Source organism: Pyrgilauda ruficollis, unplaced genomic scaffold (assembly GCF_017590135.1).
Source record: "Pyrgilauda ruficollis isolate IOZ18807 unplaced genomic scaffold, ASM1759013v1 scaffold27, whole genome shotgun sequence".
In the NCBI taxonomy this organism is placed as follows: domain Eukaryota; kingdom Metazoa; phylum Chordata; class Aves; order Passeriformes; family Passeridae; genus Pyrgilauda; species Pyrgilauda ruficollis.
In genome coordinates, this window is record NW_024524044.1 from 5719211 (window position 1) to 5744123 (window position 24913).

The 24913-nt window shown below is 39.0% G+C and overlaps 1 protein-coding gene across 6 annotated transcripts in view; it reads left to right on the forward strand.

Moving 5' to 3' along the window:
• The window catches only part of CPED1 (cadherin like and PC-esterase domain containing 1), a 145615-nt gene that overhangs the window by 33918 nt on the left and 86784 nt on the right, over positions 1 to 24913 (forward strand). For all 6 annotated transcript variants that reach the window (XR_005955466.1, XM_041471579.1, XM_041471578.1 and 3 more), the window contains exons 4-7: positions 549 to 655; positions 2536 to 2611; positions 12966 to 13122; positions 14648 to 14813. Coding sequence is in view for 5 of the 6 variants with exons in the window: in XM_041471579.1 (XP_041327513.1) it covers positions 549 to 655; positions 2536 to 2611; positions 12966 to 13122; positions 14648 to 14813 (506 nt within the window). In the remaining variant the exon portion in view is untranslated. The remainder of the gene's footprint in view (positions 1 to 548; positions 656 to 2535; positions 2612 to 12965; positions 13123 to 14647; positions 14814 to 24913) is intronic.

Sequence of the window (24913 nt, forward strand, 5' to 3'; positions counted from 1 at the left end):
AGCTAACAATCTAATTCCTACTTGTACACCAGCTCTAGCTCTGGCAGTCTGGTGTCTAATATTTAGGAATCCACTACACCAAAATTCCTGCTGCTTGCAATAGCATGACCAGAAATAATTCCTGTAAAATTTACTTTCCATTAAAGAAACACCTCAGAAGATCACACTGCATGTACTGGATACATGTTATAAGCATGCATGTTGAGGGGGTTCTGAAAAAAAAAAAAAAAAAAAAAAAGAACAACTGAAAGCAGCATCATGTTACCAAACTTTTTAATTTCTGAAGGTTAAACAGGTCAAGCAGCAGGGTTTGGACATCAGTAGGCAGATATAACAGGGAATGCCCACTATGAAACACCAAAATATAATTACAAAGCTTAAACTGCAGTAGCAAATATGTCTTTTATCCTTCTACCTCCTGTAGCTGCTCATGTAATTAGCTCTCCAAAAGTTTGCTGTTCTTCAGGATATCACTGTAAGTATTTTTTACGCAAATAAGAATTGCATGATATTTTCTTTCTCAAAATGCTTCTTTTCTTTCTGGATAGGTGGTATGAACCCTTGGGATCTTTTCATCTGCTTATCTTCCAGAAAAAATGGTGGCACTGGCTGCTTTCAAACAGAAGATTTGCATAATCTAGAGCTTTTCCAGAAGGTATGAGATTATTGTGTTATCCTTTGTGGGAATGTAAGGACAGGCTAGCCCAGATTTTCAGCCCTCATTCATAAAAAGAGAAGTATCAAATGTTTCTTTTATACTGCAGCAGCATGTTTTAGTGGAAATTTTTTTTTCATGTTTTCTATTTACTGAGAAGTACTTGTCAGGTACCAGCATTTCATTGTTCTTTATATCACACGCAGTTATCAAAAGCAATTCCTCATTTGAACATAGTATGTTAGTTTGGTTGTAAGTATTTCAGTGTAAATACTGAAAATTTTTACAACTCATTGTCAAGTTTCCCTTTTCTCTTTTTTAGCTTGAGCTTTTGCATTCTTGGCCACCCTCAACCAGCATGTCTGGCTGCAGAAATGTCTACAAGGGAAATTATTTAAGCAATTCTCCTTATTGAAAAAGAGAATTTAGAAATGGTGAGAAACAACTAGAAAATGCATGCAATATTTCAGAATTATAGTATAGTCAGAAGATAGAGATGGATGAATTTAGGCTTCATATCTTATATCACTACTAAGTTTCACCTAATGTAATTTCTTCTTTGTAAACATAATTTAGGCACTTCTCCAAACAGTGACGATGCTCCTACAGTCAATAATATGTAATCTGGACCAGGGCCTTCAAGGCAGTTCTTTGCTCTGGCACTGCAACCTTCTTCCTCATGGTCCAAAGCATCAGTAGTACCAATGACCTTGCTATTTTCAGGATTGCTTTTTGGTTTTTTTCTCACTTGAGCGTGTTGTGGGCACAGTTCAGGTTACTTAGATATGTAATTTATATGTGAACACCTGACCTGTTGATAAAAATATGTGAGTGATATAAACTGAAATCTTTGATTAAATGTAACCAAGCTACAGATACAGTTTGACTTGTATTTTAAGTAAAAAATACTTAAAATAATAATAATGGTAAGACTCTAAATTATTACGTCCAGCTTAAGGGTCTGAGAGAAATGGAGCTGCTTTTAAATGGTGCCTCTGGTGATAAAAAAATCCACTGATGTCCACAGAAGTATAGAGCTTTGAGCATGTACACTGGGGTTCCCTGTGTACAGGGATGCCATATCAAAGTGCATGCAAAGTGAAATTTTTATGGCAGTTATAGTTTGCTAGAAATATACATGCTTTGAATATGCTCAGATAATAAAGCACCCCAGGCTTCTGCAAACTGCTTTATTCTCATTCTGCCTGTATTACCATAGCTGAGCCTCTATAATGCTGTTGAATTTAATAATCCTGACAGCATGCTGCAATGTCCAGATGTGTCACACATGAATAACTGAGACACAAGGTGATCAAAGGAATTGTCCAAGTTCTCTCAGGAAGTCTGCAGCAGAGCAGGGACTTAAACCAGATGGCCCATTCCTCTGGAAAATTTTAAATATTGAATTAACATTACTTGCTGCTGGCATGTCCATACCAAAGTGCAACACAGTGTTTTGCTGCAGAACCTGCCTGTGATTTAACTACATTAGCTTACTATTGATCCCAAGCACAGCAATTCAAGAGGCATAGGGTATTTCCATGCAGGGGGAGACAGTGGTTGGTAACTGCACAGAACAGAGAAGCCCCAGAGACTGAAAAGGGGACAGGGAATGGGTCAACACTCAGCAGCCAGAGGCAGAGATATAAGCCTAAAATTTTGCATTTTTATGAACACAGAGGAAGAGTCCACACCTTAACTTCATTATTCCAACATCACAGGGAGGGCAAAGTTAACATTTCCTCTTGTCACTGACGAGAGTTTTGCACATGAGGTGTCTTTGATAAATTAAATACAATCCCATCGAAGGTATTTTCCATTGAAGCAAAAAGAACCCCTTTTTTAAATTGAATCTTTAAAGCTTTTCTTTTTACATACAGGTAAACCTACTTCCAGAAATCCTGCATTTTCTTTGCAGAGAAGAGGGATTATGCCAGATAGCAAAAGCCTTTTCAGGTAATCTGATTTCTTCAAATATGCTTATGTGATGATGGTCTTTTAATAGTTGTCACGGGAAGTTTTTGAAATGAGACTGTCAACTTACAATTCTATTTTATTTTTAGTCACGAATGCATAGAGGGAAAAAATAAAAGACTGATAATCCATTTTAAACACACTTAAATATAGATTACAATTATGCAATATCTTTCCAGGTAAAGATATTGCATTTTTCAGCTGTTGCATATTGCAGAAATAATTTGGCTATAAGTGTCTTATTTTTGGACTGCTTTGTGTTAATATAGTTACTGGTATTTACACTTCTGTGCCCTGGGTTTGGTGTAATATGTTTGTTCAGCTTTACAAAAATGTTGTGGCATGGAGAAGGAGGAGTCAGAGCTTGGTTCCTGTCCAGACATAATTTACTGATAAAAAGCCTTTATTGTGTATTAAGATCATCAACCAGAAAAGTTTAAAGGTTATGGGCGAATTTCCAAAGAATTATAATTTACCATGGGTAAAATCCATTTTTGAATAGAAACTGGGGCAAAACGCTTGTGCACTGTATTATGTCTATTTAAACTTCTTTCTCTTTTCCCCTTTTTAATATATGTGCTAAATTTAACACAGAAGGAAAGGATTTATTGCATATCATTTAGTAATTTAGGAGTATGTATCTTCTGAAAGCAGTATTCTAGTCTTCCATTTAAGTCAGTGGAGGGAGAGATACCTACAAATGCTACTTCTTTTTATCTTAAAATATGTATTTAAAATAAGTGTGTTGAATTAGTCTCTGCAGATAATTGCTACCCAATTGTGTCTCACCACTGCCTAGAGAAATTGGAAGGCCCTGTTCATGTTGTAACACATTGCCTTCAAAAAACATTGGTTCACCCTGCTGCTTGAAAAAAGCCAATTGCAGGTTTTTAAATTATTTTACTACCACAAAACCACAAACACAAGAGAAACTTACTGCACACCTAGCTTTCTCTTTAAAATATGTGCATTTTCACTGCTGTCCATAAATGTGGTACAAGCCACTTTGTATATGACCCTTTTATTAAGCCATTCAGTGTTTTCTCCTGTACTGGATTTACGTGGCAAGCTCTTGGTAGTGAGGGGCCACAGGAGTGGCTTCTGTGAGAAGCAGCCAGAAGCTTCCCTCAAGTCCAGCAGAGCCAATGCCAGCCAGCTTCAAGATGGATTTGCTGCTGGCCAAGCTGAGCCCAATAACAATGGTGGTAGCACCTCTGGGGTGACATATTTAAGAAGGGAAATAAAAAAGCACACAACAGCGCCTGGAGAGATTAGTGAAGAAGTGGTGGGAGGAGGTGCTGCAGGCAGCAGAGCAGGCAGAGGTTCCCTGCAGCCCGTGGTGCAGCCCATGGTGTGACAGCTGTGCCTCTGTAGCCCTGGAGGTACACGGGGGAGCAGAGATCACCTGCACCCCATGGAGACCCAGTGCCACGAGAGGTGGGTGCCTGAAGGAAGCTGTGACCCTGTGGGAAGGCTCCTGGCAGGACCTGTGGAGAGAGGAGCCCAGGCTGGAGCAGGCTGTTCCTGATGGACTGCACCCCATGGGAGGGACCCATGCTGGAACAGTTCGTGAAGAACTGCAGCCTGTGGGAAGGACTCTCCTTGGAGAAGTTCACAGAGTGCTGTCTCCTGGGGAAGGGACCCCATGCTGCAGTGTGGAATCCTCCTGCTGAGGAGAAAGAAGTGGCAGAGGCAATGTGTGATGAACTGACCACAGCTCCCATTCCCCTCTCTGCATCACCACAGAAAGGAGGTAGTGACTCAGGTAGAAGGGATGAATGGAGGGAATTTTTTAAGATTTAGTTTTATTTCTTATTATCCTACTCTGATTTGATTGGTAATAAATTAATTTCCCCAAGTCAAGTCTGTTATGCCTGTTTTGGTAATTGCTGATTGATCTCTCCCTGTCCTTATCTCAACCCACAAACCTTTCTAAATTCAATTAATATCCACACATTTTTTAGCTATGAAGGTAATTAATGAGTGATCTCTCCCTATTCTGTCTCATAAGCATTTCATAACAGTTTCTCTTGTCTGTCCTACTGAGATGCTTTGGTGGGTACCTGGCATATAACCAGCGTCACTTTACCACATCTGGACTTCAGGGAAGGGCCATTTGTAAGCATCTTATTCCTTACTTATATTTTTAGTGCTTTCCTGGCAAAGAGAAAAGACCTTGTGACTGATGTTGAAATCCCATTGAAGTCAAGGTAACACATGTGCTTTGCAGCAGGGCTCTGAATCTTACCCACACAGCAAAGGAGGATTATTCTAGCACTCCACTGAAGAGCTATCATATAGAGAAAGGCCCATCCCTCACTTTTCTCTTACCGGTAAGAAAAGTTTTGAACCTAAATTAGCTGAAGTATTTTAAAGTAAAAATAAAAAAATTACATCTTTTAAACCTGTGTATCTCCACATCAGCATGTGGCCTCAGGCTATTTCAACACAAGGTTGTCATGACATTTAAGATGCCATGGAGAGTCCAGCATGCCCAGTAGAATGGGCAGATTTGGCACAGAATCCATTTCCTTTTGGTCCAGCAGCTAGAAGTTCAGAGGGATATCCTGTGATATCCTAAATGGCAATAGATGTCTATTTGTGGACACTGAATTTTGAACTTGGTATTTAGAGTAAGCAAGCCCAAAAGACCATTTATTTTCATCATAATTCAGGGTTAGCTGAATTTAATTGACTGTATAGACTATGCTGATGTACACTGACATGAATGTGAACTTCAACTGTGGTACACAGTGGGGTCATCTCTGTATAGACCAGAACCTCAGTTTCAAACCATTAATTAATCCCATTCAATATCACTGGATAAGTAACATGTAATTTAGAATGAGTGGAACTCATCCATAAAAGGTGAGATTAGAATCAGAAGGGTAAATAATTTGATTTCAGGTTCAGTGGACAAAAGGGCATAAGTTAGAGTAAACTAGTCTAGAGGTGAGACTTCAGATAGTCCCCCTTCCATTCATCTGATAAGGCCAGCTCTTTCCACTTTCTTTTGCTTGCGTTCTTCAACAGAACTCTCTTTCTAGCAACAGCAGAGTTGCAAATTAGCAGGATTTTTTGGATCCTCAATTTTAAAATTATTCACAAAAAGAACAGTTCTCATCAGTATTTCCTCCACAGAACAGTTTGTTCCTTTCAAATCAGTTATGTACTTTCACTCTTGTGTGTTTGAGTCAACAGGGTTTCTCTGCAATTCCTGTTAAAGCTGATCGGTTGGTTTGTTATTACTATCATTTAGTCAGTCTTCGAGGAGCCAAGCAATTTCCTGTAAAAGTGAAAACACAAAGAATGATGTTCTCTAATTAAAGACATAGTAAGCTGTACAAGGAAATATCAGGCAGCAAGGGTGAGAAAATGGTATACTGGATTTACTGTGGCTACGACAATGTTGATGTTGATAAGCAGTGGTACAGTGGTTTGGGGTTTTTTTTGATGTTACTTTATTTGTTGTTGTGCAACTCTTAAACTGTTAAGCTTTGTATTTAAGACAGCATGCCCATACTTTTGTCGTATGCCTTCCTTCTGTGTTTCTGTTTATCAGTGTCACTAGTGCAGAGACATTATGAGTGTCTGCCAGCCTTGTGTGCTCCCATGATCTCTTTCTGGGCTGGCCAGCAGTGTTAACCACACAGAAGGTCTAGGGATAGGCATGAACCTAGTGAAATTGTATGGGACAGAGAGCCAAGATAGTCCAGCTGTGTGACTGTGCTCCCACTCTGTGATATGTTTATGATCTGGTGCTAACCCTGTGCTTTCTTCTCCTGCTCCCTGTCTCCAGTGTTCTTGGGTTACTCTGGAGTGAACATGAAAGGTTATGACCCGAGCGTAGGAAGCAAGACTCAGTGGAGCCACCTGTGGAAGAGAGAAGTTAAAGATCATATTTATTTTCTGTTGTAACAACTCAACATCTCTGAGACAGGAATTTGATTTTTTTTTTATAGGGGGATGTATTTCTTTTGGCCCTTACAAATACTTGCACACCAATTTTGATCAGGTTTGTGCCTATTACCTTTCTGCTACTGAAGTTAACAAGAGCCCCAAGAGTGGCCAATAAAACCAGCATCTGATTTTTTCCAGTTAATTAGATTATAAACTATGTAGGGCAGGAATTTCATTGGTTTTACAGCAGTGTCAAATCTCAGCTACATAAGAACAGCAACATAACGGCAAATATTAATAGTTTGAAAAGAAGTAAAGCAGCTAAATTAAGTTAATTACTTGGCCTATACTCTTCTATATTCTATCCTGTCACTAGTACAGAATTGTGACTCTAATCATGCAACACTCAAGCAGCATTTTCAGAGTTGCTGTTTCCAAAGTTTTATAGCTTATCTGTGTAATTAAGTTCTAGTATGAAGGGTGCACACAGAAGAAGCAGCCTTTCTGAAAAATGTTGGAAAAAACTCAACACCTCTAACTTTAACTCTTAGGGTGCTTTAGGAATGAAGACACCAAACACTATACTTAATAATGTAAATATGGTTTTTCATGCACCTGCCAAAACAAAGAGGCAAAAAAAATGGTAAGTAATTATTTCAAACTGAAGCTGTATTTGCTGATGTTCCTAAAAGGAAAAATAAACAGCATCATACCAATGTAATACTGTCATAATTTGATCTTTTTAACTCTGAAATTTCACAGTGAATTTCAGTGCATTTCAACCCACAGCTTAAATTAATTTACCTCTAGATCTGTTTTACTGTAAAATTGTTTTGTTTTTAATACTAAACCTATTTAGGATAGTTTAGACTTCCAGAAATTACACGTAGTTTGACATTTACCCATCCTAAATATACAAAGTGTTTTGCTCTGAGATTAAGTGTCTTACAGAGGGTGGGATCACTGCATTTTTTAATGCGAAAAGCTTTTAAGGGCAGCTGAATCAGTAGTGAGCAGTAGGCAGGATATTGGACTTGCATCAATGTTGACATCACAAATAAAGCTCATAATGCATATCAAGACCATCACAGATTAAGTTTCAAGCAAGAAACCATATTCCAGTGAACTCAATGCAAGTGTTTTCAGGACTTCCCTGGGGGCCAGGACTGTCCCTATTGTTTCTAGTTTCCTTCAAATATTCATCATCTACTTTGAGTTTCACAGCCAAACTTTTCTAAATGCATCAGTCATAAAACTGAGTGCTAAAGGTTCTCTCTCTTTCTTTAGCAACCTCAGGGCATAATGTGTAAGCTGTAGCAAATTACTAGCCTTTGTTTTAGTCTTTTAATCCAAAAATCAAATGGGTGACAGGAGACAATTGAACGGAATAGATCTGCTTTCTGTGACAAGTCTCAAGGCATGTAGTGGCAGTAGTTCAAGTGAAATCATCCATCCTCCAAAATCAATACTGAAAAATGGAAAAAATATAATTTTCAATGCTCATTGCTTTCAAAGTTATGCAGCTTAGAGTGGGTTGCTGTACTTGATTGAGCCAAAGGTTACTAGGCTTTATTTTGATCAAAATTCTTTGATCTGGAGAACTCAGAAGTCTGCCTAAGAATCTGTGAAAGCTTTTTAGGCATCTCCTGATGTGGAGCAATCTTTTCAGTTGTTAAACACACCTTTCCAACCTACAGAGGCTGGAAAATTGCCCAGCTGTAAATTCTAGAAGAGGACCAGGTTGCAGCAATACAAGTTGTCTGGTGTGCTCCAGTAGCCCATACCAATAAGGAAAATGGATGATCCCAGAACAGAATGCAATATGGAGTTCTTCTAACTTGCTGAGGTACCCTGTCAGAATGCAAACCTGCAAGGCTGACAGAGAGGACCTGTTATCAGTAGTTCCTGAATATTGTACTGTAGAAACTGCTGACAAATGACATGAGGTGCCATTCCTTTTTTTTTTTTTTTTTTTTTTTTTTTTTAATGTCAGAGAATTGAGACTCCTGCTAGAAATAGACTGCCACTATGAAAATCTAGGAAGACATCCATAAGGCTTCTGTGCAGATGGAAAGGCTGCTGTACAGTTTCAGCATCAATGTGCTTTAAGGTTGTAAAGCAATGCTTTTCCTGCTAAAAAGAAAAGCAATCGGATAAATATCTTGCAAGTACAAACGTGCTGAGTTTATAATTTAATTTTATGGAAGATAGCAACAATGTGCTGGGCTCAGAACACAGCACAACACTTCAGTTGCATTTCATTCCATCTCTAGCTTTGTGCTTCATTAAACAACTACGAGCTCCCAAAGTGACTCAATTGCTCTTGAAATATTTGTAACAGATCTGACAGTTGATGGACACTTGAGAAACAAAATGACCTTTTTCTCAGAGACAATAGTCTTAATTGTTCCTTGCTCCATGTTTGAAGTGTGTAAAATATAGTCTATTTGATCTTGTACAAAGTAAGAAATTAATTTAAAAACCCACATCATAACCTTCCTTGTAAGATCAAAGGATACTATAGAAGGAAAGAAAAGGAAGAGGACACATTCTCATTCATCTTCTGTTTCCTTTTCTTTCAATCAATCATTACTTAGTTCAACCAGTAGGGTATTTTCCTTCTGAATTCCTTGCCTTTGCAGATCACCAGATGTTCGTGTTAACCTAAGCATTCAATTTACCATCAGTCCAGGTGGCTGCAGGCTGGCTTTGCTCCAGGAATTCTCAATTTGTCCAAATGTACTTCTAGCTATTGGTAAACGTTTTGCTCAGCCACACGTTGTAATTTTTAAATCAGCTATTCTTTATTGTGTATGTGTTGAATCCCTCGTTACACTTCAGAACTCTGAGCCAAAGACAAGTAAGTAACTTGTGAGCCAGAGATGGGGGGAGAAGGAGCAAGAAGTCATAGCTGTGTAAAAACTTGAAAGGCCTCATTAGATGTCAGTGAGGCTGCTGCATTAGGTTGCCACTGTCAACTGATCTGTTTGACTGTTGTACTTTGAGAGATTGCAGTTGACAGAATAGTGCCTGCCACCAGTTTGTGTGACAAAGAGGTGCTGCATTTTTTTTTTTTTTGATCTAGAGGTGTTGACTTACTTTGGTAGATTTTATACCTCCTCTTTCCCTATGCCATGCAGCTGTTCTTATGTCTCAGGTCTGTGTTTTACCTGCTGCTGTGGTTATTGTGTGAATTCAGGTGAGAACATGTAGTGACCTCCTTACTCATGAGCATGGCCTCACAGTGAACACCCTAGGAAGAGGTAAAGTCGTGTTGTTGTTGGTACTTTCAATGGCACCATTCCAGAGATGTCAGCATCAGAAGCCTTTTTCAAGCCAGAATTTCAAGGAAATGAAATTGTGATTTTTTCAAAGTGAAAGCAGTTCATAGGTCCAGGCATAGGTCCTTTGCCTTACACTGGAGCATCAAAAATGGCGGCAGCAAAAAGTACTTTTGGCAAAGCCTGCAGCTGCCCCTCAGGAAAAAGAGCTCTTTGTGTAACATTTCCATTACTGCACAGCCACTGTAAAAAGAAAAATTATCTTATTTTGTTTACTTTTTTCTTTGATCTTTAGACTCTGCTACAAAAGTTATGATTTATAAATTAAAAATAGTAAGATTTGGATTTTTGAAATAGGGGATGTAGTCTGGACATGGTATTAGGGTGCTGGGACTCTTTCTAACTTGGTTTCCCAAGCTGCCTGACACATCAACCGCTGAGCCTGCTTCACCTCTTCCACTATAAAATGTTGATGTTGTTTACATACTTCAAGAGGACTGCTTAATTAACAACAGCTTGTAGAGTGTTTTCAAGATGGAAAAACATGGCAATTACTGCAAACAGTAAAGGCACTGCAGGCTAATTTTCATTGATGATAAAGTTGATTAACAAATACACAGCTCTAATAAACACTGTTACTGCTTTTGAGTGCTGGAGCAGGTGAAGAATTGCCATGAGAACTGATGCAGCTGAGTGTGCTCAGTTCAACACCACTGATGTCTCTTTATTGTTATGGTAATTGTGTTCATTGATTACTAGGAGTAGATTTACCAAAGTGAGGGACTGTCACTCCCTCTTGACTCTGCCTGATAGTGTACATGCTCTGAGTCATCTCAAAGGAGTAAGCACCTAGTGACAGTCTCACTTCTTCTTAGAGCCCCCCTGTGATGTGCTGTCTCCCAGGGGAATGCCAACACAAAACCAGTAAAGGGACGTAAGGCACCATACAAGCAGGATGCTCCATAAAAGAGGCATAATTTATGAGCATTGCCCTTTTTTAGTTTTCAGTGCTAATCATCATCATCCTGAAATTTGTTTAACCTTCTCTTCCTTAAGACATGGCAGTTGATTTTTTTTTGTTTGTTTGTGGTTTTTTGTTGTTTTGGTTTTTTGTTGTTGTTGGTTTTGTTTGGTTTGGGGGTTTTTGGGTTTTTTTGGGGGGGTGCTGGTTGGGGTTTATTTGTTTTGTTTTGTTTTGTTTTTAATTGAGGCAGTTTGCAATGACTTAGGGCAATACTAAGGATCTTCTACCCTGTAATTTGAGAATTCAAGAAAAGTTTTTTTTTCATCTGTCCCCACGCACTTGTTTTACTTGGGTATATCCAGCTCCAGGAAATAGCCCACTGCGTAGTAACAAATGAATTAATGTCAAAGTAATATTTTTTCTTTCCCTGAAACTGTTAAACTCTCATTTTAGTGGGATAAATACAGGTACACAAACCTCATCTCATTATTTGCAAGCTCTGTCTTGTGAGTTGTTACTTGTAGCTTTGGCAACACAATTAGAAACATGTTTTTAAAAGGAAAAGACACATTGCTTTCTCTTGAGTAATGACCTATGCAGCCCTTCTCTGCCATGTTCTTATTTTCAGTAAAATGTTTACTTTCTTTTAAATGGCTAAAGTGATGCATAGGAGTAGTTACATGGGACCATTGCTGACTGCCGTGGTGAAATGCCATTGTCTGTCTACAGGGTAGAAATTGCCATACTAAAGTGCCCTTGTGTCTTTACATCAAGTCAGATATGGAAAAAAATACAACTTGATTTTGCAGTTCTGGTTCCTATGCATATTCAGAAACAAGTCTGCTAAATAAATTACTTAATGGGAATTTGCTGTCTTACTCCTGTTGTCACTACACAGTCAAGTAGGCAGAGCAGTCTGCTTTTGTCTCTGTACCATCAAAAGCCAGGTAGTCACTTGCAAAGTTCCGATCAGTTGTAATGCATAACACAACAGAAAGATGTCAGTGTGGATATAACTTGAGCATGACGTGCTCTATTAAATAACTGCCTGGTTTTAATTATTAGAGCCTTTAATCCTGCTAAATGGTGCATGTAAGGCAGAGGACCAGATTAATTCTAGATCTCAGTTGAGACTGGAAGGTTGAGCCGAGCTGATCTGATGAACAGCCAATAAATACAGACAATCACAATGTCATTTTAATAGACTCTCTGGGAAAATGAGTAGATGAATAGTTTTTTTTCTTTAAATGTCTGTTTACAGCTCATCACCAGGAACACAACTTCAGTTTTATTTTTCGTTTCATGTACCAAGGTTGAGAGTGCATGCTTTAGAAAAGGAGCTCTACAAATAAATTCATACCATGACACAATGCAGTATGTCAATAAAAAGAAAAGCAATAACGTTTGGAAATAATTTGAACAGCTTGATTTTTCCTGACCATTACTTAAGAACTTGAAATGTGAGGTGTGTTAGAATTAATGAATACTACCCTACATGAAATAATGACACAACATAAGGGCTTTGTGCCTTTGTATCAATGACAGTAAAAAGCAGAAAATACATTCCACCCCTTGACTGATCTCACATCACAATATTTTGATTACTGTTAATGTCACATGCCTCAATAAGCTTGAGAACTGTGCTACATCAGTCCTGCTCCCACTGTTTTTGGTGGCAGAACTAAGGCTCCCATAGGTTTCAGTACCTGCAAATTGTAGCCTTAGTGGTGAACACAGAAACAAGGATATGAGCTTATTTATTGAGCTATGTTATTACAGTAGCAAAGTCCCTTGGTCCTTATTCAAAGAAATTTCTTATCCCCATTAATTGTAATTAGTGCTCCATGAGGAAGTAAGTTTCGGTATTCTATATTTGGAAATCAAGGATTTCAGTTTTTTTAAGAAGGAAAATGGGGATGCTTTTTGTATGCAGTATTGCTGCACTCACCTCTGAAGTGGAAGTGGCAGCTAAGCCTTTCAGCCTGCAGCTTGCAGCTGGAAGGGGATGCTTGGTCAGATGAAGCGGATCCAAAAATGTTTATTGTCTCAGCATTTGTTATTTTACATTTTCATCTGATGTTGGTAGCTTTCCGCTATTGTGTTTTATTCATTTAATCCTTAGCAGCAGGAGTCCACCCCTGCTTTCAATGCTCTGCTGACTTCCTTTCTCATTCCCTTGGTACTTTTTCAGACCTGCAGCTCCCACTTGTGACCCCAGACTGTTCTGGCCAGCCTGGACTGTCAAGGGCCAGCACTGCACGCAATGTGTCCCAGGGCAGCGCAGTCATTGAGCAGGCACGTGCCTCCCATGTGCAGCACTGGTGGAAGCAGAGCATGAGCACAAAGCTGTAAGTTATTGACAACCCACCCTCAGAAACTGCCAGCGCTTCAGCACGCAGTTATTTGGGAGTCAAGGACACAGAATGCAGCAAAAGAGGAGAGCACAGCAGATGGAGCACTTGGATGTCTTGCATTTCATACTTGCAGAATATTTGTTTCTGTATTAACCAGGTTTGCACATGTTTTGGGTATAAATGTCTAAGTCTTTGAGGCATTGAAACACCTCAACAAACAAATACAGACCCAGAGACACCCCTGAACCTTTAGGTCTCATGGTGGCTGAGCTGTTTCCTACTCCTATCCCTGCTTTTCCCCTACCACAGACACACGTATGTAGTCCTTTGCACAGAGATCCCCCCTTAAGATGAAGAACCAAGAAGTACTTGATAATTTGTCTGTTATCAAGTGCTGTTTCCTACATTGCACTATTTCACAAATTTTATGTTCTGAGGACCTGCTATTCTGCAGAGGGGAGAAAAATTTCTCTTTAAGATAGATGTTATTAGACTTACTTAACAGATAGCAAAATTGAGGTCTGGAAAGGCCACATATTGCCAAAAATTACACAGAAATGGAAGAAGAGCCCCTTGTCTTTTACCAGTAATCAGTCTTAGAGACCCGTAATTTCTACAGTCATCTTCCCATTGAATTTTCTATTAGGTAAATTTGTGCTCAGAGATTTTAACAGACAGATTAATAACGCCATTGTGAATTTGCACAAGTATAGCTCAGATTTCCCCAGGCAGTGAGCTTTTAAATAACAGGTTTTTTCTTGGATTTGCTTTTTTTTTCTGTTCTGTTTCTATGGCTGACTCTCTTTGTGTGTACTATGGAAGCTGTAGGCCAGTTTTTAGAGAGCTGTGTCACTTCTTAAACAAAGTTGCTTGCAGAATTCTTAGGTTTAACTGATTTGTTATAGGTTATTTCTAGGTATCCTAGTCTTTCATAATATTGGAATGATTGTATATGGCTTTCATTAGGGGAAGTATGCAGCACCACATGTTTCTGTCCCTTTATTACAGAAGAGAGTGCTAACAATAGTACAGTCTTTCTATAGGATTAGGTGGGGATGTTCTTCTGAATTCACTACAAATCAGCATTAAATAGGGTACCTTGACTATACATTTCTGTTATTTAACGTGCTTGGATTTCTTTAATGTTTAATTTAATCTTGATTTAATCATTCACTCTGAATAGCCTGGATTTGTAATACTTAATTATTCCCACAATGCAGTTACCCATATGTACTCTCAAACATCACTCCCTCCAAATATAATTGCTTCCTGTGTTTGGAAACTAAGAGTTAAAAATGCTGAAAACAGTAAAATCACTTGATGTAAAGCTTTGTTCCAGCCTACATGATTTAACCTACTGTGTTGCTTAACTTGGGGGAAAAAGGTGTAATTTCCTATTTCCACTAATTTCACTATTTCACTATTTTCTTATAGGTCATTTGCAAAAGAACTGTATTAATGCTACATATTTTTATTATTTATTTTTACATTAATGCTACATATTTTTATTACTTTCCAGGAATCAAGTATCAACATCAGACCACAAGGATGTCCTTAAAGCTCAAGACTTTTCTGTAATCATCAAAGCATATGTGCTTGTGACATCCTTAACACCTCTGCGGGCATTCATTCATTCAACCACTACTGTCTGGCATCCACCCAAGAAGAAGCATTTTACCATAAAGGTAAAACATTTCATTTCCTCAGTTTTCCATCTTTCAGGCAAAGTACATAGATAGAAAACTAGAGAATATCTTTCTTCTATTTTACTCCTTCTTTATTAGCAGCCCACAGCCTACAGTGAATATTCTTCTAATGCACAGTTTTCATTTCTCAGAAAAAGAGGGGTTTGCTTCATGAAGCAGGAAAGCATTGCCCTGTGCACTGGGGCCTGGGATTTGCAGGTGTCCAAGCCCATTTTTATTGGTCATATTTCACAGCAGTTGCAAGGTCAGAGTTTTCTCTAGAGCACAGCAGTGTGGGTGCTGCCATGCAGTAGTAACTTTTGCTGGGATATTGACAGTGTTGTGAGAAGGGAACATAAGTATTTAAAACAGTTTGTTTAGATTTCTTTTTTAGGTGCAGTAAAACAGACTAGAGGAGGGTCAGGCACTTCTAAATAAGGGGAAGTATACAAGTATACCATAGATAGGATGGTTCCCCCATCGTCTCAATTTTATGAAGAAGGACATTTCATATGTGCCTTAGATTAATTCTGGACATCTCCAAGTGCGTGGAGATACCTCTCTCACTCCACATCTTGCTTGCTCAGCAAATATGCCTTCCCATTCCTTTCTTCTTCTAGAAGGGAACTGTGCTTGTAATACATCAGCTCTTTGTGAAGAAGCTACAGTTGTGCTTCTTCCCTTTTGAAGAATTAAGGTCACAATGTGGCAGTGATTTCTTGAGGTTGCATACATCAGCTCCTGCAGCAGCTATTAAAGGATGGGTATGCTTTGCCCATGTAGCCTTCTTGGGGTAGGAGCAGGTCATGGCTTTGGACCAGTCTGATATCACTGTGGTATCACTGTCAGGACTGTTGATGATATCAGCCAATTTTAGCTCTTGCCAAGTGGAGTGCCTAGTTTAAGCTCATTATCTAATTCTAGTCATTGGAGAAACAGACATCTCTAGAGAACAAATCATCACACTTAATTTAAACACTGTTTCGGAATGAGTTTCCTGGTGAAAGTGTTTGCTTCCTTCTATGGGCTATGACATTCTTAGAGAACGTGCCAAATTCTGGATTGCCAAAATTAGGTGAGCTGAATCTACTTCTCTCTTCCCCCCCCACTTCAGCTTTGGAAGCCCATGGAGATATATTACTTTGCTATGTATTTTGCTCCATTTACATTTATGAAGAGTAATGGTCACTCTCTTTCAAACCCTGGTATTCAGTTTTGGTTTATTTTTATTCAAATAGCACAAAATATGGCAGCATCACTGTTGCAGCTGAAGTAGGGACTACTTTAAAGGCTAGTAGTCATTAGTAATTGTTGTATGGCTCTGGAAAACAATTCCCATTGAGGGAAGTCTGCTGAACAGAGTTCCAGCCACCATTTACAGAGCACTTTGGCAGCTGAAGAAGCAATAAAAATGATAGATGGAAGTAGCAGTGCATCTACAGTGGTTCCAATCTGTTTACTGCTGTTGTGGCATTATGCTTTCCCATAGCTTCAGACAAACTCATCAAAATTGTGAAAAATAACAAAAGATAGGCACCATTTGTGAAAGAAGCACATTTGTAGTGATGTAGACATTGAATTGCAAATTAACAAAATGATGGAAAATGGGGTGTGTAAGGCTGCCTTTCAGCACAGTGTGCCCTGTAAAGAGCATGGAAGGGGGCAGGGACCTTCCAGAAGGGAGACACCGGGAATTCATAGAGTGGCTAGGAAGCACTGCTGGAAAAATCATACAGAGGGTCTGTGCTTGATGCAGAGCAAACAGGCAGGTCACCCACCAGAAAATACTTGGGAAAAGGCAAATTCAGCCATTGATATCCTTTGTTAAGACATTTTGTCAAGTTTCTCAAAAACTTCATTGAGCCCTTGCCGGTGTGACAGACAAGTACTGGGAGAGTCATGTCTCCCAAAGTAGCCAGTGGAGCAGTGCGTGCTTGTACCAGCCAAGAAGCCTAGTCCTGAAAGCTCCTAAGCTTCAAGTTTCTGCCAGCTCTATTGTATAGGATAGAAATTGCCATGTTTTGAAGCTTCAACCTGTCAATAGTCTATGCAGAATCTCCAATACCTGTTTTTCCACTGATTGACAGAATACCCAATGGGTACTCAACATGCCTAGAGGGGAGACTTTGGTCTGGAAAAATTTGCCAGAGCTTTTCCACAACAGACTGAGTTTTTTTTTTTTTTTTTTTTTTTTTTTTTTTTTGTTTTTGGTTTTTTTTGTTTTTTTTTTTTGTTTTTTTTTTTTGTTTTTTTCTTTAGCAGAATCAGGAAATTAACAATCTTGTTAATGTGTTCTGCTCTAAGATGTTGGTTGTCATTGCAACACTGCTCTGCCAAGGACAAAGGAATGGCAAATAACTTTGGAATTATTTCAAGGCTTAACACACTGTGAACTTCTTCCTTTGCCCTGCCATTAACCTTTCCCTGCCTGATCCCAGTGCTTTATGAAGGGATGCACTTTTGTAGACAGAAGTACCACATCCTGCGTCATCAGGGGATCCTCTTTTGTGCTGTCAGCAGCTTCCCATGGCCCCTGCTATGGGCCATCATCCTTTTGCCCATCCAAAATTGACAGGTGCCTCCTGGACTTGAGTTCCTTGACTGGTGTTCTTGCATAACCCTTGATATGCTCAGATGAAACTCTGTTCTTTAGTAATTTTCCAGTTGTGAAGTGCAGTAAGTATAATTTATTAAAGCAGTTTGCTGTTAAGATTGCTGTGGTGTGAATCACTATAACTGAAACTCTCTTTGTGTATTAAGCATTTGGAAACTTGAGTAAAGAATTTTTTTTTCTAATTAACATACATGCAAATAAAACTGGACCCTCACCTTTACAGGAAATCCATCTCTTAATATGACGTGGCAGTCTGGGTTAGTGCTCAGCATGGTGGAAATTAAGTTACAGTATTGCCCTCAAGTGCCCAGCTTTGGTACTACTTGAAGTATCACCCATACGTATTTAAAGTGAGATAGTATGCAAACATACATAAAGAGAAAGAGCAAAATGCTTGCAAACAGCAGAAAGGCTTGGGATTTTATTTCTTTTATTTTACATTTGTTTGGGTTTTTTTTTTAATTTTTTAAAATTTAATATCACTGCCTTGTCACTTACAGGAGCAAACACAAAAGAAAAATTACCATCAATTCTTAATCAATTAGATTGCATGTTTACTTGGTACTAAAATTAAATTGACTCATTAGGTTCTGTTAGAATGCTGTAATGCTCTTCTTTCTGGGAGACTGGACATAATATAATGCCATCTCTGTTTTCTTTCCTCATGGTATCTATAATTTTTCTTTTCACTGACATAAGAACAGAAGTCAGTCTGGACTGGGGAGATCAAAGACATGCTTAGTCTGACACTCCATTTGTGGCAGTCAAGAGAGCATCATGAAACTCTGTAACAGGACAAACATAAAGTGGTAGTGGTCCCTAGGCAGACTATATCTATTTCTGGTAACCTGCAGGTTTAGAAACACAAAACTGGAAGTGGAATATATGTCTTGATGTTTAATAAGCTCCAGTGGGCTTTTATGCATGCAATTCTCTACTAGAATTTTAAATTCATGAATGCTTTTGGTCTTAGCAATGTCTTCAAGCAATGATACTGTACAGATTATTTATGTGTTGCTTGAGAAAGAGTATTTGTTTGCTTTAAAACTTAAGCAAAGTCAAACATGACTTGATTTCATATCCTTAATTATTGTCTTAAAAGAAAGAATAAGAAATCCTTCCTTTTTGTCTTATTCATCTGTGTCAACCTGTCATGCAGTGCACAAATAATATTCTTTCTGGAGTTCTTTTCTGCTTTTCTCATTCTGAACATCCCTGTTTAGCTAAGTAAGAGCTTATGACTGATTGTCCTCTACAACAGGTGGATATGTCATAAGTTTTTCTACTATTATCCTGGTCCTTAGCTCTCTGGTGTGTTTCTAGTTCACATATCCTCTTGCTTTGGCTGTTCAATCCAGTCAGCTCTATAAACATGCCATTCTGTGGCTTCCAGCTTTCCTAGACCTGCTTCCTACTACCCTGACTCTTCTCATTCTTCTTTTTTTTTGAATTCCAGCTTCCCTTAGTCAAGATGATACACTTTCGGTCCTCACAGCAACCTGGGAAATACTTTTAGTAAATCACCTTTACTTTCCCACTAATAAGTCAGAGCTGAATTGGGAAACCATTCTTAGTTCAGACTCAGTCAAAAAGCCTGATTTCATGGTTGCTGAAGCTGGGGAGTGGCTTTTTGCTTTAGGACTTAGTCTTAGGAGCAAGGAGTTTTAGAAAAAAGGAATCTTTCTCAGATGGACTTTTGTTCTCCATGTAATTAAGTTATGAAAGTGTTAAGGGGCAAGATGTTGGGGGTTTTTGTGAATATTTTTTTCTGAATAATTTAATACCATCTTTTTAAAAATCATATGTAATGAAAAATATATACAGAACTGGGAAATCTACTGTAAAAAATAGTTGGACACTAAAGTGATTTCCCCTTTCATCAAGTGCCATGTTAGAGCTGCAGAGAAAGGGCACATCCTAACATTAAATCAGGAGTGGAATAAACAGATCTACCTGAAGCTAATGCAATAAACTTATGATAAATTACTGAACTGTTTTATCTGTGTTTTATTCTGGAAATGTTGGTACCTGATTCATGGGTACATTTTTCTCCCATTACATGGAATTTTACTATTTTTATATGCTCTGGTCAGTAGAAAGGTCCACCTGTGCTAGCAGAATATATATGAAATAGCTTCATTGCTAAGTATGCTTCTTCCTAGCTTTCTGTGTGGAATTAGTTTTTATTCTTGCAGACATGTTAGATATCTAGATACTTCCATACATATAATCAAGGAGAGTCTTGTTTGTTTGTAAACCAGAATTTTTATACCTATGAACAGCTACTTACACCCCAAAGTATTTGAACCTAGTGAAGAAATTTCACCAAAGGTAGATCCAGTAAGAAGAATGAAGGTACAAAAGTGAACCGAGAGAATAGAGCCTATGTTGAAAGATTTTAGATATTTATTGAATTTATTCAAGCTATTTTCAAAAAGAGGCAATTACTGTAAGACCTTGAGAGCCTGAAGATCCAGCTGATCAGAAAGAGTGCAACAGCTCCAGTGCACAGCAGAACAATCTGGAGAGTATGCCCTTTGCTACTTCAAAAATGGTAATTTCTGGAAACCAAAGGTCATACTTTCACCTCTCAGACATAAACCTTACTTTCAACTCTTATCCTGATGACTTTGTCTGCCATGTCATGTTGAAGGCTGCTACTAGGAACCAGTAGGGTCTTTCAGAATCGATTCGCATGAATATTGTAAAGTGGGATGTTCTAAATCCCAAAATGTAAACCTCAAAATTGCATTGAATTACTCAGTAGTGGTCTCTTTTCTTCTACCTCCTTGCCTCTGAGGTAGGTTCAGAGCTCATCTATGCCTCCAAAGGGGAGTCACAGTTACAGGAAAAGATGTGGGAGTTCACATTGTTTAACCAAACCCAGAAGTGTGTAACTGATGATATACAGTCAACTGGCAGCCAGTAATTATGATATACCTTCTATCAATTTCAGTAACAGAAGGGATAAATCATTATACCAGGCACTTAAAACACTTCATTGAACATTGCACATTTCTAAATATCCTTCTGTAAATACTCCCTGAAACTCTGGTGGCATCTGCTCATTCACACATGTTTATCCAACCTCTGTCTCACAGGTAACAGAGGTTAGAGGCAGTCCTGCTCTCCTGGGATGCAGCTTCCCTTCTTTCTGCACCTCTGCTTGGAGAAGTGGGGGCCCCTGCTCTGTGTGTGCCCACGCAGGACCTGTGCCCATCCTTACATCCCAGTATTCCCTTAAGTCTAGGCAGAAGCTGTGGTGCCAGAAGGCTGATTTGTGGCAGTGCCTGACCAGGTTTTGGCTGCTGCTTTCTCTACCACTATTTTCTCCACTCCTCCACTTTCTCTCTACTGCTGCAAATTTTCATGCTCCTTTTCTGTTATCTTCCAAGCTGACAACTTCTTTGCTTCAAAAATCACTTTGTAATTTCCTGGTTACTGTTTAACCTTGCTGATGGTCGCATTCCTCTGTATCATGGTTAAGTTTAGTCAAACATCATCCCAGACAGTTCTGCATATTCCAGGCACACAGGTGGTGTTGTCCATGGCTGTGTGAGCACTCCAGAGACAGATCTCCTGTCTGTCTTCAGTGTCCCAGTTAGATTCTCCAGGGCAGCCAAGCAGTTTTAGATTACAATTAATGTCACTGTTTTGAGACATCTGCTTTAGGATGGCATAAATTATGCTCTTCAAGCATCTGTGTTCTGCAGTGAGGTGTAAAGGGAACCTAGACATTTAGCTTGTACATAGACATAAGTTGTGCAGTCTTGTAGTGTGGAATTCCTCTACAATATTGGCACCTGAAAGGATTTTCTTCATGTGAGCTGTGTCTCTGAACACTTGTTACAATCAGCAGAGAGCTAATCAGTGCAGTCAATAAAGGAAGGTATTCTGAGTTTGCATTTATGGCCATTCCCAATGTTAGTTAAGGAAAATCTTGTTTGTTTCATCAGGAGACAAGATTGTTTAGGATTGAGCTAGAAGACAATCTCAGAAAGATCACTACAGTTTGGTTTTATACTCTTTCTCAAGGCAATCCTCAGATGACCATTCAGGTAACTGCCCCAGGCTGCCCCAGCAGCTCTCCTGAGAAATTAATTGGCAGAAAAATTGCCTGAGGAAAATCTTATTGAGGGAATTACTAGAGTCATCTTAACATTCAGCCCAGTGAGTGCCACACTCTTCCACTCTTCAAGCTCCATGGCTCTATGCATGAAGTCTGCAAATCAGAATTCCTTTGTCAATTAAACTGCATTTTTTCAATGTGTCAGACCTTTACCTGGTGATTCAGTTTATTTTTGAGGAGCCAGAGGGATCTATGTCATTGAGATTATAAGGCTAATTTTAATACTGGCAGATTTTAAAAACTAGATGTCAAAATGGGTAAAGGAAAAAGCATCATAAAATTAATATTGAAGTGGCCTTTTTTCCCTCAGTGGCTTTTCCTAAAACAAGAAGTTATTGGGCAGTGAAAGGTCAATGAGTTTAAATTAATCTGAAAAGTATTTCTAGTTCATTCTGCCTTTACAGAAAATGCGTACTTGATCCATGTAACTTGACTGCATTTGCACACTTCTGTAAGGCATTACATAAATATTTGGATCATAACTTCTACTGTATAAGTCCAGCATTTGGGTGAACACCTTCAAGCTTCTGAGAAATCTTGCAATTCTGTATATAGTGGTGTTATTGTATAAAATAAATGTGCTTGTCTGCATTTAGTCTTACAGCCTAAGATTGAAACCCTATTCCTCTGCTTAAAAATTGGCCAGCCAGAGTTCAGCTTTCCCCCAGAACAGGTCCCTGTAATTGCTGGCAGTATTTCCTACTCTGTCCTCTTTAAATTGTTCGGTGTTAGTTCATCACACTCTATCAATGCTGCATTTTGCTGGACAGGCAGTCTGTTTCCTCTGAAAGGGAGAGGATCAGCATCAGTGGTGGTCGCTTGAAGAAACCTTCAGCTCTTAGTATTTTGCAATTGAACACAGATATTTATATACTTTTATTCACTCAGAAGAACCTGAGGTTGCTGCAGATTTTCACATATTATCAGCCTTAATCCATACACTTTAAATATTTCCTATCTGTTGTTGTAAATCATGTGGCATCTGTTGGAGTCAAACATAATCTGAACTTGTTTAAATAGGATTTTTTAATTAATTGGAATTTAACCTGAAGTATTCATCTCATCTCTATTGGTCCTGAACCAGGCTGACTAAATATTTATTTTCAGCCATTGGCTTAGAATAAACATTGGTATAAAACCTGATATCCTCTAATGAGAACCTGTTGAGCAATGTTTCTTTTCTAGGCTGGCTAAGGAGAGCTGTAACTAAAATGCAGTTTCTTGGAGATGCCACTTTTATTTTAATGCCTGTTCTAATGGCAACAGTTGACTATTAATAGCCAACAGCACGCTCTGAGTGCCAGTAGGGCAAGCCAGCCAGTCTTCATCAATTGTTACTAGAAATGTATGCATTATGTATCCTTTGTGTTTATGTATTGGAAATTGATTGATGGTGAGGGGGGGAGATGAGCTAATGGTCCTCTTGCTCTTCCTTCAAGTAATCCCCATCTCTCCTTATTAAACTCTTCAACTCCTTATGCTCCCTGTGCATCACAATAGCACATCTTCTCACATAGTCCTTCAGTACCTACTGGAGATTTAGGAAGTTAGAGAAAAGGTGCAAGCCAGAGTAGCAGGAATGTAAGTTGTGTGCAGAATCTGGCAGAGGTGCTGGAAATAATTGCAAAATTCAGCTGAAAACCCACGTTGGTGAGATGAGCCTTCTTTTTATTTTTTAAATTTATTTAATATGAACAATAAGTTTAATTAACTGTATTTGTCCTGAGCAAGGAACTGACCACTTTGGTGAGATGAGCCTTCATTTTAACTTTTTTCTTTGTTCACATGAACAGTTTAATTAACTGGTTTTGTCCTGAACAAGGAACTGCAGTGGAACAATTTCCCTTGGAGATGAATATGAATCAGAACTGATCTGAAAAATGTGGAGCTTCTTGTTCTTAATCTTTTTACCACTCTGTGGGAGAAACACAGCTTTGGTGGTCTTAGGGAAACAAGGACTCCTTCTCAGCTTGTTTTGGAGATTAAATAGACTGTGATGTGAGGAGCTGCATAATCTCCAAATAATGCATCTGGGGCTCCTTTGCCCCATAAGCTCATGGAACTGCAGTACACGTGGAAAACATTCTACAGTGTAGAAATACAGTTTGACTAAAGCATCATGCAAGATTTCAGCATCATGAAAATATCCAAAAAACAGAGTTTGGTTAGACATGCAACCTTTGCTTCACCATTTCCTGCAGTCAGAAGTTTAATTTTATCATTTCAGCCATATATATTGTTGTCATTTTTTTTCCCCCTACTTGCATTTCAAATAGCTTTACTAAAAAGATGAAATAAAGTCACAGGTACTATATACCTTCAGCACAGATCAGTGCATGGGTCAGTTAAACTTGGAAAGGCAACCACTTGTTGAAATAAAACCAGAGGTGATAAGAACAGGAAGACAAACAGACCAAATTCCTATCCTTCAATTATTTACCAGCACAACTGGATGGAGTTAGTGAAACTGAAGAGAACAAAAGCAAAGGAGGATTAATGTTAGCTGCTTATTCAAGTATCTCCCATGGCTGGCTGTAAGCAATGTCACAGTATTTTTTAAAAAGGAAATTGAAAAGGGCTTTTTACATTTAACTGTAATATGCTACCTGAAGAAACCGAAAGCCATTCATCTGTGCCAGTGCAGACCAATGTGCTGGAAAGTAATTATGCTCAGAAGGGGAGACTCCAAAACCTTTTAGAAAGTACTGTGGAGTAGGGTGTAGAGAAGTATGCTCTAAGTTCTGGTGTCAGCACATCACAGCACATCACCAGGAACTAGCGTTGTATGCAGAGATCCTTACTGGGTCTATTCCTGTTCACCATCTTTGTAAAATGTCTGGATGATTGGACAGAGTGTATAGTGAGCAAGTTTGCTGATGACAGGAAATTGGGAGGAGTGGCTAATGCATCAGAGGATCATCCTGCCACCCAGAAGGGCCTCAGCAGACTGGAGACAAGGACTAAAAAGGACCTCGTGCAGTTCAACACAGGGAAGTGCACAGTCCTGCACCTGGGAAGGAGCAGCCTCAGGCACCAGCACATGCTGGAGGCCAGCAGCTGGAAAACAGCTTTGCAGAAAAGGGTCTAGGACTCCTAGTTGACCATCAGCTGGCAGTCTGCTCTTGTGGCACACCTGGAGTACTGTGTCCAGTTGTACACTCTCCAGTACAAGAGGGATGTGGAGAAAGTCCAGGGTGGGGACGGGAGGTGTGGTGGTGCAGGCCATACAGTGATTAGGAGTCTGCTGTATTCCTTATATGAGGAAATGCTGAAAGAGCTGGGACTGTTTAGCCAGAAGAAGCTTCTCAAGGGCCAGAAGACTGTCATCAAAGTGTATGAATATCTGAAGGGAGGCTG